The following is a 16,101-nucleotide window of genomic DNA, read 5'->3' as shown; positions in this document are numbered from 1 at the left end:
TGAAGAAAGCAATGTGTTGGAGTTTTCACTGGACAAAGCTTCTGTGCAAGCCTATCTTTTTTTCCCAACACCCATGCACGTCACTTGCAATATCCACAAGCTCGCTTTATTTACCAGCCTTAACAATTTCCTATCTCAAACCATGTGTAAGAGTTGAAGAAAGCAAACAATGAAGTGTCAAAGAAAGCAATGTGTTGGAGTTTTCACTGGACAAAGCTTCTGTGCAAGCCTATCTTTTTTTCCCAACACCCATCCACGTCACTTGCAATATCCACAAGCTCTACATGTAATAGACACACAAACATTGCTCTTTCACAAACCTTATCGCGCCTGGACCTTCCTATAATTAGTACAAACCTTCCATCCCTCATCTTGGACCACCCCACCCATTCAATCCACCTTACCCCTAGGCCCAACACTTGACAACACCAAGTCCATCGAGCTAGAGAGGCCACCTAGCTTATACAGCAGTGGACACAACCTTCCACAAATTCACAACCATGCCTTTATCAAACTATTCACCTTGACTCCCCAAGAAGCCTAGCCCATGGTCAAGTATGCATGCTAGCAACATACGGAACCTTCATCAAGGGTTTCGAGAGGCAAAATCCTAGGGTGGTTAGACACACTAGCAGGCGTAAGTCAACAAAGGCATTTGAGAAGGGTAATGCCCCTCCTTAACGACATCAAATTTCATGAAATCACTATGCTAATATACGCAAGGTATAGCCCTAGACATTGGTTGATCATCTGTCTATTGGACCCCTAGTGTGGCTATCAACCTCTGGATTACCCTAGTGTGGCCATCTACTTCTGGATTGTCAATGTAACCTTCAGTGTGGCCATCTACCTCTAGATTGTCAATGTAACCTTCCTCCAAGAGCAGCCAAACATGGAGAAAGTGTTTTCCTACAATTTGTTTCTTTTATTGTTGTATCAATGTTTGTACTAGGCAAGTCTCATTTTTTTTTTTACTAGTAGAAGGATCTATTTTTTGGATGAAACCTAAATCCCAACATGCTCAATTTTGTAGTAACTCCTCAATTGGCCTTCATACAATACCCTTACATTTTTAAATAGACACTTGTGTGCGTACAAAAAAAAGCCACCACACTCTCTAATACGAAACTGTCAATAAAACAACTCCCGTATTTTGTGGTGACCATTCAACATTTTGACGACCTCATTGTTTGTGCAATATTTGTGGAGTTAGGTCTAAAATTAACATACCTTTGGTGAAGGTCACCCAGGCAGCCCTGCGATCTTAATCTTAGGGAGAGAAATTAAGAATCAACTATGAGGCCATCTCCTCTTGTGCTCTCTCAATAATAAAACAACCAAAATAGACCACCACACAATTTATTTAACACTAGTTTGGTACTAAAACAGGACACTTAAGTGTCCTTTTTTGAGGGTTGCGAAAAAAAATCAAACTCCTAATGTAGGCTTTAAAAACCAAAATTCTTCATAGGGCATGTAGAGCATAACCCTATGCTTATGTAAAAAATGCTAAACATATAAAATGCCTTTTTATTTGAAAATACATAAGCAACAAAGTAGCATATGTCTTGAAAATGAACATTTTTCAGGATTTTTTCAAATATGCAAGCATCATTCTCTCAAAAAAAAATCCAATGATATCAATAGCATTTTTTCCAAGATATTTTGATAGCATACATCAGTCCAAGGAGGTACAAGTTCACCAAAAAAATCATTTTCCTTTCCTAGAATTTTTTCCAAAAATAAAATCAGCAAAAGTAACGGGTATTATCAAAACTCAATCACGCCACTAAAAAATAATGTAGCCCTATCAATGAGAATATTGATTATTGGTTTTCATGCTTGAGATGAGATAAATAAGCCATAATTTGATGTGTATGACACTAACTTAGCCTCCACTTAAGTAGGTTCTTATCGCCTAGTTCTAAAAAAACTGTAAAAAATAAAAATACAAAATTTGATCATCTTTTATCAAAAACTAATCATAACTATGCTTGCACAAGTACTCTACACCTATAGTTACAACAAATAATGCACTTACACAGCTTTCCCCTTTGATGAAAATCAAAATTAGGCTCATAATTAGACATTTTATGTATTAAAAACAGGTTGCGCAAAAGGCCATGTATGAGAAGAGGCCCAAAAAGTGGCTTTAAAGTTGTAGAAAATTCAAAACAAAGTAGTATTTACCCTATATAACATGGGTGCACCTCAAGTTTTAAATTATTAGCTTGCATATGGAAGGAGAAAAATTCATGCTCCACCAGTATAAAAAACGTCATTTCAATATTAGCGAGTCAGAAATTTATCCAATAGTTGTCGTTTGATGATTCCAGGATTTAGTTTACATCATGGGCTTTCCATCAAGCCAAGTTTCATGATCAAACTATGTCCCTTCTAAAAGTTATGTCCAAATTACTACTATTTTTTGAAAACAGCAAAAAATCATGCATTTTATCAGCATGTGTCTAAGAAAATTAAAATATTACCTTGCAAAAGCTAAGAAAAGTGCAATTTAAAAAATCTCAAGGATTTTTTGGGTCTTGAGGAACATCTGTGGATGTTAAGCATTTCAAAACTCTTAATAGATTGCCCACAAAAATTCAAGAACTTTTCAGGACACTTAAGTGTCCAATTACAAAACTAGTGTTAATAGAGCACTCAATGTGCATACAGTGAAAGTCTTCTTACATATGCTTTGTGGTGTCCGTTCAACATTTTGAGGATCTCATTCTTTGTGCAAGATATATAAATACTTGTGAAAGAAGTCTTACATTAGACTTACCAGCTTTGGTGAAAGTCACACACGTGACCATGTGATCTTGAGCTTAGACGGAAATCACAATAGTAAATCAAGAATCAACCATAAGGTCATCTCTACTTATGCTCATTAATAAAGCGCTCCATGTGCATATGTCAAAGTCTTCTTACGTGGTGCGCAACTAAAAAATCTTTCAAGGTCGCCAAATCTAAGCAGCAAGATGCAAGCAGACATCAAGGCACCCATGACACCACCTCTTCGCAACCTTCACCAAACCCTTCTATAAGAAGCTTCAACTCGTACCATTAACTTGACTCGCACTTGCTTACACTGTGCAACCAGATTGTTATAACTTTTTTAAGTCAATGTTTATGATATCCTTCTTACTTTTTAACAAGCGATCTTGGAGGAGTATACTTTAAACAATATTAAGAAAAGACTAGATTAAGTTATACACCAATGTAAAGTTTAGGTTATTTCCCAAACTTAACAAAAACCAAATGTGATCTTGACTCAACGACAGTTTCAAATCAACTCCATCATGCATAGCATAAACTACTTGTATCACACCCCCCCTAACATCATCAGCACCCAAGTGTAGGTGCCAATTTGTGCAAACAGATAGCAACCTTAGTACACAATTCTTCATATACATAAAACATTGAACTGAGTTTTCATCACCTTCTGCAGAGGTAAAGGGCAGACTCAACCATCATGAAGGCTAGCACTAAACACACACACACACACACACACACACACACACAAGTACTTGGTTGGGCAATTGCACCACTTCCCACACGAGAAGCAGCTATCCTCTTCCCTTATACAAATCACACATAAGATGCTGTCCTTGCCTCACCCTCTTCACTTCTTCATTTTATGATTGGAGTACAGATTACAACAGCACTTCAGCCTGTCCATTAACACTGGTCTCAATAAACAGACTCCACTACTTGAAAGACCCCTGTCCATCTACAAGACAAGAAACACCCAAAACTAACGAGTCAGCTCATCTGACTAGATCCAAACTGCTGCAGCAGAAAAACCCCAGTGTGCGTAGTAGTAATAGCTATTTGAAAAACCCATGATGTCTATGCCTAAGCACGCAGAAAGTAGCCCACTATAATCCCCAACAACCCAACTGCCAAAACAAACAAGAAAGAGAAGCCTGATGCTGTGCTGGGCTGCAATGCTGTCTGATAGCTCCCTCCAGTCTTTAATGCTATTGATGTCTGTGATTTCACCCAAAACAACCTGATTAAAAGAATGACCCCAAAAAAAGACAGATTATCGAGCTTTGATTGTGTTGTAAATACAATACAGTACCATCAGCTGAACTGCAGCAAGCAAGCATACAAAAGCATAACCAAATTCCTTAATTTAGAGACAAAGCAGTAAGCATGGGGCTCAGGAGGTTGGAATGTTGTGCAATGAGACCCTGCCCCATTAAGCTCCTGTGTTGCATTCACACTTTTGCACGTGTACACACATATACATGAATAAGTTTACACATATACACAACCCTTTAAAACCCTTTTAGGGGCTATTCACACATTACGCTCTGAATCCTAACAAACCGCCCTATGGAGCAAAGGTGGAGATGCTTGAAAAACCTTCAATAGTCATCGTGGTTTGGACTCTAGACTGCACCATGTGCTCAATGGAGAGACAATCGCACCAGCACCTGAACTCTCATGTCAGGCCTGATATAACAAATGACAGCCTACATCCGTTTGTCAGGATGACCACCCCTTGACCTAAACAGGGTTGTGTAGAAAATTCAAGCCTTTTATAAGATTCAAGGGTTATTACACACATAGAAGGAAAGACCGACACACACAACATTTATTACAATCAATTTGGGGAACCACCCAGGGAGAGTTCCAATGACTCACACATATTAGCTTTTAGAAAGCCCAATCGTAATCTTCCTCTTTTAGAAGAAGATTATCCATGACAATAGCTGCATGTTCCATTCCTAAGGCTTCTGCTTCTTGGACGACTTCTTCATCTTGTGCCACCATGTTTGCATGTACCTTCTCTTGCTCCTTGGCCATCTTCTTGAAGCATATGTCCTCTATGTGTCCTAGGTTGCATCTCATAGTTGTTTTCTTTTTCCCCTTCGTCTATGAGAACTGCAATCATCTCACCATAGGTCATTTCCCGAGCTACCCTTAGTACATTCAAGGTTTTAGAAAATTTTGAAACCTCTTCTATACTTGTCATCCTCATCCACAACAACTCCCAAGCCAGAGAGTTGTTGTGGATGAGGAGAAAGAAAAGCACAGCTTTCTTTCTTGTCATCCTCATCCACCACAACTCCCAAGCCAGAGAGTTGTATTATGTAGCCTAGGTTGCTAAAATGTTCTCCCAAGGTTTCTCTTTCATTCATTTTTAAGCGGAAGAATTTTTGCTTAAGACTTTGGAGTTTATGATTTTATGACCAAAGAAGTTTTCCAACTTGTCCCATACCTCCTTTGAGCTTTTGGTGAAGTCCACGTGATCAATCAGGTTGTCGAACAACCCAAGCCCGATGAGCACCATGGACTTGTCATTACGATCATTCCATGTGCAAATCTTTTCCACTCCATTGCTTGGTTTGAGGTCCGTGTCATTGACCACATTCCAAATGCCATCTCTCATCATCAAGAGACGCATCTTTATTTGCCATGTTGGGAAGTAGCTCCCATTGAATTTTTCAATCACCATGTTGTCTCTATTGGTCTCCATGATCCTTGAATATTATAAATGCTGAAGGCGGTAACTAGACATATGTCACGTGATCTGTGGGAAGCCCCAAACAAATATTGAACTCCCATGTTGGGAAGTTGCTCCCATTGAATTTTTCAATCGCCATGCCAGCTCTATTGGTCTCCATGATAATTTACTTGAATATTATAAATGTTGAAGACATATGTCACTTGATTTGTGGGAAGCCAAAACAAATATTGAATTCCATGATTGTAGCACTTGCGTCAACTCCAATACTAATGACAGCAACAGCTTTCTCAACGTCGGAGCACGAGGAGAAGGCACCCAACTGGGTTGTACAGACGGCGTACTGGCAGACCAGCTGGCCGGCGGGCGGAGCAGCAACGGCGATCCTAGAGCCGAGGCAGAGGCTAGCTGCAAGCAGGCACAAGGCGTGGACAAAGGGGTGTAACATGCGGAAGCTTCAGAGAAGAATCGGTAACTTCAATGCTCATAAAATCAGCACTCCTTTCGCGACGGAATTAACGCACAAACTGCATGAAAGTGTGCAGAAAAGAGAGAGAGAGAGAGAGAGAGAGAGAGAGAGAGAGAGAGAGAGAGAGAGGACACAGTATTGGGTCCCAAATACCCTCTGTAGGGCCCCCACCACGGATGGTGTATTTGCTTTATTAGAATGATGTAAATCTGAAAAGAAAATACAAAAATCTTGACCTTCCTTGGCTGGGAATTCCCTGCCCTTGACCTGCAATCCTTCACCCCTTTGCTTAGCACCTTCTTGGCTTGTCGAGCCCCTTTTATGCTTGAGCTCTTGGTGAGAAATGAGATGAACTAATGGGATTATGGACTCTCCTATTTATACTACTCCACCTAGAGCAGTCGGCCAGCTGAAGTCCAGGCGGCCAGCATTAAATGTCCCACGACTGAGTATTTCAGCATTTAATGCTGAAAAAATCACATAAATTCCAGCGCTTCTTTCCCTTTTTGGCTGGGCATTATGCGCATGCTTCTACATGGCTGGACAATGCTTTTGCAAACATTCTGAGGGCTGGGCAGCCTGTATGGGCTGCCCCGTACCTGCCCTATAGGCATACAAAGGCTGCATCTCCTACATGTCTGCCTTTAGCCTGCCCCTAGGGCTGTCCTACAACCCCTCCATGGCTGGTGGGTTCCGCCAGGGCCTTCCTGGCCCTCATGGGGGAGGTTTCACACCATCCCCATGCCCACACTAAGACTTGGGGTAGCCCTATGGGCTGGCCCCTTGTTCTAAAAGCAAACTCTAACTAACTACACAATGATCTGGCATCCGGTACCATACCAGATACACATAATCACTTACATCATTCCAGAGGGAGACTCACAACGCGGACTGGCACTGTTTCATGTGCAAGGCAGTGCACACCTGACCTTGGACTCATGTGCAGGACAATGCACACCTGACCTCGGACAACTGAGATGGATCCCTGGCTGACTCATCCAGGACTGGGCTCACATGGAACCAGTTCACCATCCCAGGTCCTGCACCTTCTGTACAGATATGTCTACGTGGCATCCAAGTGCAAGATGCACGTGACATCCCCTTCTGCTTGACTTGACGGAAGCTGCATAGCCTCCAAATAATCCGTCAATAACGCCGGATAGTCTTCGAAAAACTCTTTGTCAAGCCATACCGCTTCATGGGTCCCTTGGTCTTGAAACTTCGTGAGGAACTGTCGTAGTCTTCGGCCTGAGCCATGCTTGAAACGGTGCAGAAGGATCTGTTCTGGAACCATAACTTCTGCTTCATCAACAATATCTCGTTCCGCTTCGTCTTTGACTTCTAAAGGAATAGGACCTGCATATGGCTTTAACCAACTGACATGAAACACATCGTGCATAGTTCAACTCAGAGGTAGCTTTAACTGCATAGACACCTCATTAATCTTTTTCCTGATGAGAAAAGGTCCGAAGCTCCTGAAAGACAACTTTGAACATCGCTTGCTCACCTGTTTCAATCTTTGCTTCATAATCCGAAGATAAACCCAATCCCCTTCCGAAAACTTCATATCCCTTCGGTCTTTATTGGCCTGTCGAGTGTAGGCCTCTTACGCTTTAGTCAATCTGTCTTTTACTAACTCTAAAATCTCCTGGTAAGACTCCGTCGCTCTGTTCGCTTCAGGTACTAAAGATGAGGTCCTAGTCAACAATGACTGGAAAGGTCTTCCAAATGCTGCCTCATATGGAGTCCTGCCAATAGCTAAAGAAAAAGAATCATTCAAAACAGCTTGAACTAAAGGCAAATATGATTCCCACTTACCTTGCTGATCGTGGACATAACACTTCAGCACATCAAAGGCCAACTGGTTGTATATCTCTGTCTGGCCGTCCGTCTGTGGGTGGAATGCACTGAAAAAATTCAATTTAGTACCAAAGTTATCAAACATGCCCTCCAAAAATGACTGGTAAACTTGGCATCGCGGTCTGACACTATGGTCCTAGGAATCCCGCCAATCGGGTACCAATGCCGAATGAACAATTGGGCAACATCCTCGACGGTCACATTGGCCCTGCAAGGAATAAGCATAACAAATTTGCTAAATCTATCAACGATAGTTAAGCACTGCGTATTACGCTTACTTGGACTAGGGGGCAGATTCGTGACAAAGTCCATTGAAATATCTTCGAAAGGACCCTCAAGAATTGACAAGGGTTGTAACAACCCTATCTTCTTTCCACAAGGAGCTTTCACCTTTTGACAAATATCACAACGTTGTACATATGTAAACACATCTCGCCTCATCTTTGGCCAATAATATTGCCGTTCCAATTTCTCCAAAGTCGAATTCATGCCCCTATGACCACCTGTAATGGCGATATGGACATCATGGAGAAGAGCTTCCCTGAACGACTTCATGACACACAGTCGGCCTTTGTAGAAAAGCCAACCATCGCGTATCAGAAAGTGGCATGGTCCTGTGGCATCCAATGTCTGTTCCCACAGTGTACCGAATTCCTCGGAATCCGCATACATGTGCTTCATGTCATCTAGTCCTATACCAACAAGATCGAGTCTAGTGGTTTGAATCATAGTCACCTACCCCTTCCTACTCAAAGCATCGGCCACCGGATTGGCCTTTCTTGGAAGGTACTCAATCATACCACCAAATTGCTGGAATATCTGACTCCAACGGTATTGTCGATCACTCCACTGTGCACTTGGCATTGTCTGAATCCACCGTAATGCCTGATGGTCAGTGCGAACCTCAAAGCCACAGCCATACAGAAAGTGTTTCCAATGTTTCAAGGCCTGTATAACTGCTAGGGGTTCACGATCATAGACTGAGTAGTTTCTCTCTGCGGGCAGTAAGTAACTTACGAGACATGTAATGCGATGTTACTCACATCGGTGATCACCTGAAATGGTTCGTTCCAGAAGGCAAGTGCCAACGCTCGTGGAGTCATTCGAATCTTTTGCCTTCTTGTCTTCACTCCCTTTAGCAGATCAGTGAGATCTGCCGAGAGATCAGAAAACTTGTCGATGTGTGGAGTATGCCTAGCATATCCCCACAAATGATCCGATGTCGTAGGTTGTCTGAGGTACTTCCCAATTGACAATCTCATCTACTTAAGCCAGATCAAGTCGAATGCCTTTTGCACTAATTATGTATCCCAAGTAATGCACCTGGAACAGATAAAATTCCGACTTCTTTTCATAGACGTAGAGCTCGTTGCTTTCCAGCAACTTAAGGACTTTCTCCACATCAATGTCATGCTGCTCAACCGTAGCTGAAAATACCAGTATGTCGTCCAGAAATATGAAAACACACTTTCCAATCAAATCCCGGAAAACACGCATCATCATGCGGTTAAATGTAGCTGGGACGTTCGTCAAGCCAAATGGCATGACCACAAATTCATAGTGGGCCCCTTCCGTACAGAAGGCTGTCTTGGGGATCTCCCCCTCCACAATCCGCACCTGGTGGTATCCACTCTTTAAATCAAGTTTCGAGAACACCTTTGCTCCATTCAGCCTCTCGAGAATATAATCAATTCAAGACATCGAGAATTTGCTCTTGATAGTCAGCTTGTTGAGTGCACGATAATCGACACACAAACGGGAAGACCCATCTTTCTTCTTGACAAATAAGATCGGTGCTACAAATGGCGACACGCTGGGGCGGATGAAGCCAGATTGCAACAATTCTTGGAGTTGGCGGTCCAACTCTCCGATTCCATTGCCTTAGAAAGGCGATACGGAAACTTGCTCGGGGATTCCGAGCCTGGAAGGAGGTCAATCTTGTGGTCCTCCGATCTGGACGGGGGGAGCTGGGGAGGGAGGCTATCCCCAAGAAAAATCTTCTAGAACTTTTCATGGAGAGCCAAGTACTTCTCGAAAGCATTGGCCACCGTCAGGGCTGTCTCGATGTAAATCATCGAACACTGTGCGCCTTTCCTGACTGCTCGGTTAGCCTCTAAGTGGCTTACGAGCGAAAAGTTCGGAATTCCTAGCTCACACTTAATGGTCACCGGGGCGTTTGACACATTCCGATTGATCTGGAACGTGTGCTTGTCCCACTTAACATCACGAAGAAACTTGTGAAACCACTGAATACCCAAAATTATGTCTGCTCCTACAAGAGAGGCAACCATAAAATCACGCACAAATTCTATGCCCTGAATAACTAACTTAGCACCTAGAGCTTCATACTTGACGCTCATTGTCATGCATGTGCTAAAACCCTCAACCTGTTTGTCCACCGAAGTCAGGTCAAAACAAGCACGCCTAACGGCTGTTCCGTGACCACATCCTCCATGCTGTCGTTGTCAAACAAGACAACGACTCTCTGGCCACCTATGTAGCCAAAGGACTTGAGCAATTCATTGCGCTCATACTCCTCGTCATGGGCGCCCTTCTGCTTATCTTCGAGCTCCCGGCTAATAATTGCTCCAACTGAAGCACCGGGGTTTGAAGAACTAGGATTAGCCGCTGGGGTCTATGTGGGAGCTGAGCTCACCACGGAAGCTGTGGAGGCAGCGACGGCGGGCTTTGGAGGCTTCTTAGGACAATCCCGAAACATCTACCCTCCTTCTTGTACTAAGAAAGCTCCTCAGCACTCAACTTGCCACCTGTCTTGCCTACCTCTGCTTTCTGGTCTGGAGTAAGCTTAGACGTATTGTTCGAGTTCTTGGAGCCAAAGGCTACCGGGCTCTGTCCTGGGGAAGACCCCGTCTCGTTTTGGCCTTTGCCCCCCGAGGCAGTAGCCTTGGGAGAAGCCGACTGGGAAGTCTTGGGCTTTCCACCATTATGTTTCATTTCTACACTGCGCAAGCGAGAGTGCGTCTTCAAAGGTGGCAGGCCTAAACATACGCACCTCCCATTGGATTTGCGTGTCAAGGCCATACAAAAACTGTCCTTTCTTGTCCGAATCACATAAGCCTAATTGCAAACATGAGGTCGAAATTCTATTGGCAAACTGAAGGACTGGTTGCGCGTTCTGACGCGCTCCCCTGAACTCGTCTTCGAGACGCTCAAGGTAGTGGGGCAGTAGAAACCGCTGCTTAAGGTCGCGGACAAACTCGTCCCACATATAAGCTGCCATACCTAATCTGGTGTGAGCATGAGCCCACTGAGTCCACCAAGGAATGGCCTCACCTTACCAACTGGCTAAGATCACTCTATCAGTATCCGTTTTTCTAACTGCGGTAAAGTAAGCTTCAAACTGATGTAACCATGAATAGAGAGTTGTGGGATCGAGTTTACCATTATACTTACTAAAGTTCATTTTCTCGAGAAAATGATTCGAGAGCGCCGCCGGTGTCAATCTAGCATCCAAAGCTACTAGGTAACGCTCATGCTCCACGCGTTGCATGGCTTCGTCTTCATGTTGTCAGATCTCCAATGCACGCATCTGCAACTCAAGCAAAGAGCTCGGCTGCAGTCGTGACTCCGCAAAAGAGTCCCTGTGTCGAGGATCTGGAATCTAGGATACGGAAGGAGAGGGAGGAGGAGATGGAAAACGCGACGCTGGAGAACGGGTACGCTCTTCCAGAGCCAAGATCTGCGCCTTCTGCTCGTCCAACTTGGTTGTATGGTCTGCCCGATTGCTCGCATCATCTGCTGGAACATATCTGTAACACTCAAGCCTGGTGCCCTAGCTGGGCTGCCTGGTGCACTCTGGTCCCATGGTTCTTGGTCTCTCTCGTCGTCGAAGCTCGCCATAGCAGAAAAATGCACTTCCTTTCCGGAACGCAATCTGACCATCCAGTATCTGTGTGGGAGACGGGAAGAGGCTTCCGGAGGCTGAAACCAACCGTCCTTCGAGGGACAGGGGTCACTCCGAAAGGGGTAGTCCACCGACATCTAAAAACCAACCACACGAGCGAGAAAAAATTCTAGTTTCTTTGCTGAATCTTTGCACTTGAAGTAGGCTTTGATACCACTGTAACATGCGGGAGCTTCGGAGAAGAATCGGTAACTTCAATGCTCATAAAATCAGCACTCCTTTCGCGACGGAATTAACGCACAAACTGAATGAAGGTGTGCAGAAAAGAGAAAGAGAGAGAGAGAGAGAGAGAGAGAGAGAGAGAGAGAGAGAGGACACAGTATTGGGTCCCAAATACCCTCTGTAGGGCCCCCACCACGGATGGTGTATTTGCTTTATTAGAATGATGTAAATCTGAAAAGAAAATACAAAAATCTTGACTTTCCTTGGCTGGGAATTCCCTGCCCTTGACCTGCAGTCCTTCACCCCTTTGCTTAGCACCTTCTTGGCTTGTCTAGCCCCTTTTATGCTTGAGCTCTTGGTGAGAAATGAGATGAACTAATGGGATTATGGACTCTCCTATTTATACTACTCCACCTAGAGCAGTCGGCCAGCTGAAGTCCAGGCGGCCAGCATTAAATGACCCACGACTAAGTATATCAGCATTTAATGCTGAAAAAATCACATAAATTCCAGCGCTTCTTTCCCTTTTTGGCTGGGCATTATGCGCATGCTTCTACATGGCTGGACAATGCTTTTGCAAACATTCTGAGGGCTGGGCAGCCTGTATGGGCTGCCCCATACCTGCCCTACAGCCATACAAAGGTTGCATCTCCTGCATGTCTGCCTTTAGCCTGCCCCTAGGGCTGTCCTACAGCCCCTCCATGGCTGGTGGGTTCAGCCAGGGCCTTCCTGGCCCTCATGGGGGTGGTTTCACACCATCCCCATGCCCACATTAAGACTTGGGGTAGCCCTATGGGCTGGCCCCTTGTTCTAAAAGCAAACTCTAACTAACTACACAGTGATCTGGCATCCGGTACCATACCAGATACACAGAATCACTGACATCATTCCAGAGGGAGGCACTGTTTCATGTGCAGGACAGTGCACACCTAACCTTGGACTCATGTGCAGGACAATGCACACCTGACCTCAGACGACTGAGATGGATCCCTTGCTGACTCGTCCCGGATTGGGCTCACATGGGACCAGTTCACCATCCCAAGTCCTGCACCTTCTGTACAGATATGTCTACGTGGCATCCAAGTGCGGGATGCACGTGACAAGGGGCTACAGGAGAGGCGGCACTGGGGAGAGCAAGGCAGCAGGCGATCGCTAGCAGGAACTACCGCCAGCAGGGATCTCGACCTGTGCACAACTAGCGACTGTGCTTACAAGCGGGTGAAGGAGCACCATGCGGAGATGGCGTAGCAAGGCACCAGATTGGTTGGGGGCACTAGAGACTCACCAGAGACAATGGTGCACAGCTGCAAGGAGTCGATCATGGTGCACAAGCAGCATATACGACTAGCATACGTGACTCTGATATCATGTTTGATCTTACATGGTGGGTTGCTGTGCAGACAGCGAGGAACAAATACAATAGAGAGTTGCTGTGCAGACAGCGAGGAACAAATACGATATATATATATATATATATATATATATATATATATAGAGAGAGAGAGAGAGAGAGAGAATTGCATGACTCAATGTTGGCTTGATTAGATTGACTTCTTACACCAAGTACATGCCTTTGGTGGACTACAACCCTCTACTGAGGTAAAGTGCTCAAAAAAAAAGACGCTCCCTCCATGGCTAGCTGCTCTTGGAGGGAGACGACATCCTAGGGGGGAGGGAAGAAAAGCCACACTGGCATGTAGGGCCAAGTAATATCGTTGTCTTTGTGAGTGAGGAAGGGACCACTACTCCAAGTCTGCAAGGCGGCTGAGAGGGCCCTCATTGGCCTCGTTGCAACATGCACGCCACAAATGTGCTAGGCCGTGATGCTACTAATGATCTCCCATCTTGGGTCTGTATTAGTGTCAGGCGTCCAAGGGGACACCTGGGCCATAGATGCAGTGTTGATTTAATCCTAAAGCATGTAAGCTGGAGTGTGATGCCGTCACCATCCTCCCGATAGAGAAGAGCCAGACTTGCCTCCATGGCCCACACAATGGCCCCCAAATGACTGCTCGAGAAGCCCGCAATGATCAATCTGCTATGAAAAGTTGAGAATCCGCCTAGGCAATCCCAAAGGCAATGGTGTAGAAGTCCTGGTGAAATCTACACCCTACAGCGAGAAGCCAACAATCGCCAACCAAGTATCAACCCGCAAGGCTCCTGTGAACCAACTGCCAAAGGAAAAGAGTGACTCTGGGCTGCAAACTCTCCCAAAGCCGGTTCCAAAATTATGGGATTGAAAATTAGCTTTGTCAATAATTATTCTCATAACTTTTTTTTGTTTCTAAAAGATTGAAAATCAGTTTTGGACTTGTAATTTGTGTTTATCTTGCAAAAATAAAGCATGATTAATGAACGTTCTGCACTATTGTTATTAAGGCATGCTATCTAATGATGCTTTAATTTGGTATAAACGTCATCAAAAGTACCACTATTTTTTTATCGGTATGGAATATCGACATCTCATGTCTACTATTTAGGAAAGAAAAGGATATATTTATGCATGTACAAAGGTTGCACTTGAGTTTTTACTTTCATTGATGTACTAATTTTTATGAGTAAGATTTTCGTAAAGTTAAGAAACTTAAGAAACGTTTTTGAAACACATATCAAGCCTTGGAGCAGGCTCCAAATTGTCCTTAACTTCTACACGAGTCATGCACAATGTGGTAACTAACACAACTCTTTCATACAAAGTGATGAAAGAGTTCTAATATTGCAACTGAAAGAGTTCTAATATTGCAACTGATTTTCTTGTCATGTTTACAGTTTAGGTAACTTTCACCTTATCCTCCAAAAATACCAATATTTGTTGCATAACCCTTCCATTGCCATAACACATTTGTGTTTCAGGTGACATCCTTTTGATAAAGGAACAGCTGCCTTCTGCTGCTCATCCATGCATCAACAAGGCCACCAAACTTCTTACAGCCACCTACTGGTGGGGTGGCCTCAATAGAAGTAAGTTGTTACCGAGATAGTGACACTGGACAGCCTGTTTCCCTTGTTCTCACCAAGAGAAGAAAGCTATTCAACAAGTACCTAGTTAATTCACAACCAACTCCTATCCCTAGCCAACTGTGGAAAAACAATACCATTGACCTGACCACTACTTTACCTAGAACCAAAGGCAACTTCCCCAACTTGCCACCAGACCACTCAACATCAACAAACTTACAAAACTCTAAAAGTTCTACCCTTAATCCGCTTCAGCCATGCCTTCCTGCCCCATGCCCTTCCAGAACACTAGAACAACCCTGGAGTACACAAGTGAGAGAGTGTAACGCGCGGAAGCTCTGGGTAGTCTTCTTTCAGCCCTAAACACTCTTGAAAACCTTCTGATGCAGAAAAGCACCATCTGATGCAAAAACGCAGGTAGAGAGAGAGTAGAGAGAGAGAGAGTGAAGTGCTGGAAATTCAGTATATACTATGGTACAAAAAGGTACATATCTTTGCAGCCATGGGCTGCCTTCATAAAAAGGTAGCTAACCCTAAAATCTGTCCCCTATGGGACCTCTAATGATCCAATCCCCTAGTGGGAGAGAATGAATAAACCAAGGAGCAAGGATCCCTATTTATATGGGACTTTTGACACTTTATGCTGGCCGACTGCTGGTCGGCCAGTTCCATGTCCAAACAATCCCCTTTTTGCCCTGCCCGACTGCTGCTGGTCCTTGTCTTTGATGCGCATGCTGCCCACCCCTCTGCTGACGTAAGCCGACAGCTCCTCTGGCAGCCAGCATCCACTGTCCTGCAGCCGACAGCCATCTGATCATGCTTTGCTCCATGTCCACCTCAGATGAGTCACCTGAAGCTCCTACCTTCTGGTTCTATTGGTTCATAATCTTTATCTGCTTGCCCCTTCTGGATTTAGCCCTAGAAATGTCCATGGCATTGCTGATGCACATGACATCCCCCTCTGCTAAACTTGATGACGGGAATCCAACCTGCTCTTGGATGACTGTCATCATCCCAATCCTGTTCCTGAAGTCCCTCTGTCATCATCCATCCCTGGCAAACCTTTTTCTCTGAAAATCCGTTCTGTTCTCCAAACCACTCTGTCTCTGATGAAGATCTATGCATCGGTTCTTCCTCTAGTCCACAATCCATTCCTGCCCCGGCTCTGAACACCGTCTTGGTCTTCGTTCCTAGAACTGAGTCTGGCACTCTCACATCACCCTTGGAGGATCAACCTCCCTTGGGACC

At 44.4% G+C, this 16,101-nt stretch overlaps 1 protein-coding gene across 1 annotated transcript in view; it reads right to left on the bottom strand.

Annotated features, from left to right (window-relative positions):
* Positions 1-3,380: 3,380 nt before the first annotated feature.
* The window catches only part of LOC147617190 (vesicle-associated protein 1-1-like), a 39,278-nt gene continuing 26,557 nt past the window's right edge, over positions 3,381-16,101 (bottom strand). Inside the window, exon 9 of the mRNA XM_086776804.1 lies at positions 3,381-3,993. Within this exon, the coding sequence (XP_086632930.1) occupies positions 3,859-3,993 (135 nt within the window). The 3' untranslated portion in view covers positions 3,381-3,858. The remainder of the gene's footprint in view (positions 3,994-16,101) is intronic.

Source organism: Cibotium barometz, chromosome 37, assembly GCF_041138505.1.
Source record: "Cibotium barometz isolate CiBa-2024 chromosome 37, ASM4113850v1, whole genome shotgun sequence".
NCBI classification, from domain to species: domain Eukaryota; kingdom Viridiplantae; phylum Streptophyta; class Polypodiopsida; order Cyatheales; family Cibotiaceae; genus Cibotium; species Cibotium barometz.
The sequence above is the reverse complement of the archived record's forward strand: the minus strand, read 5'-3'. Positions and strand labels throughout refer to the sequence as shown.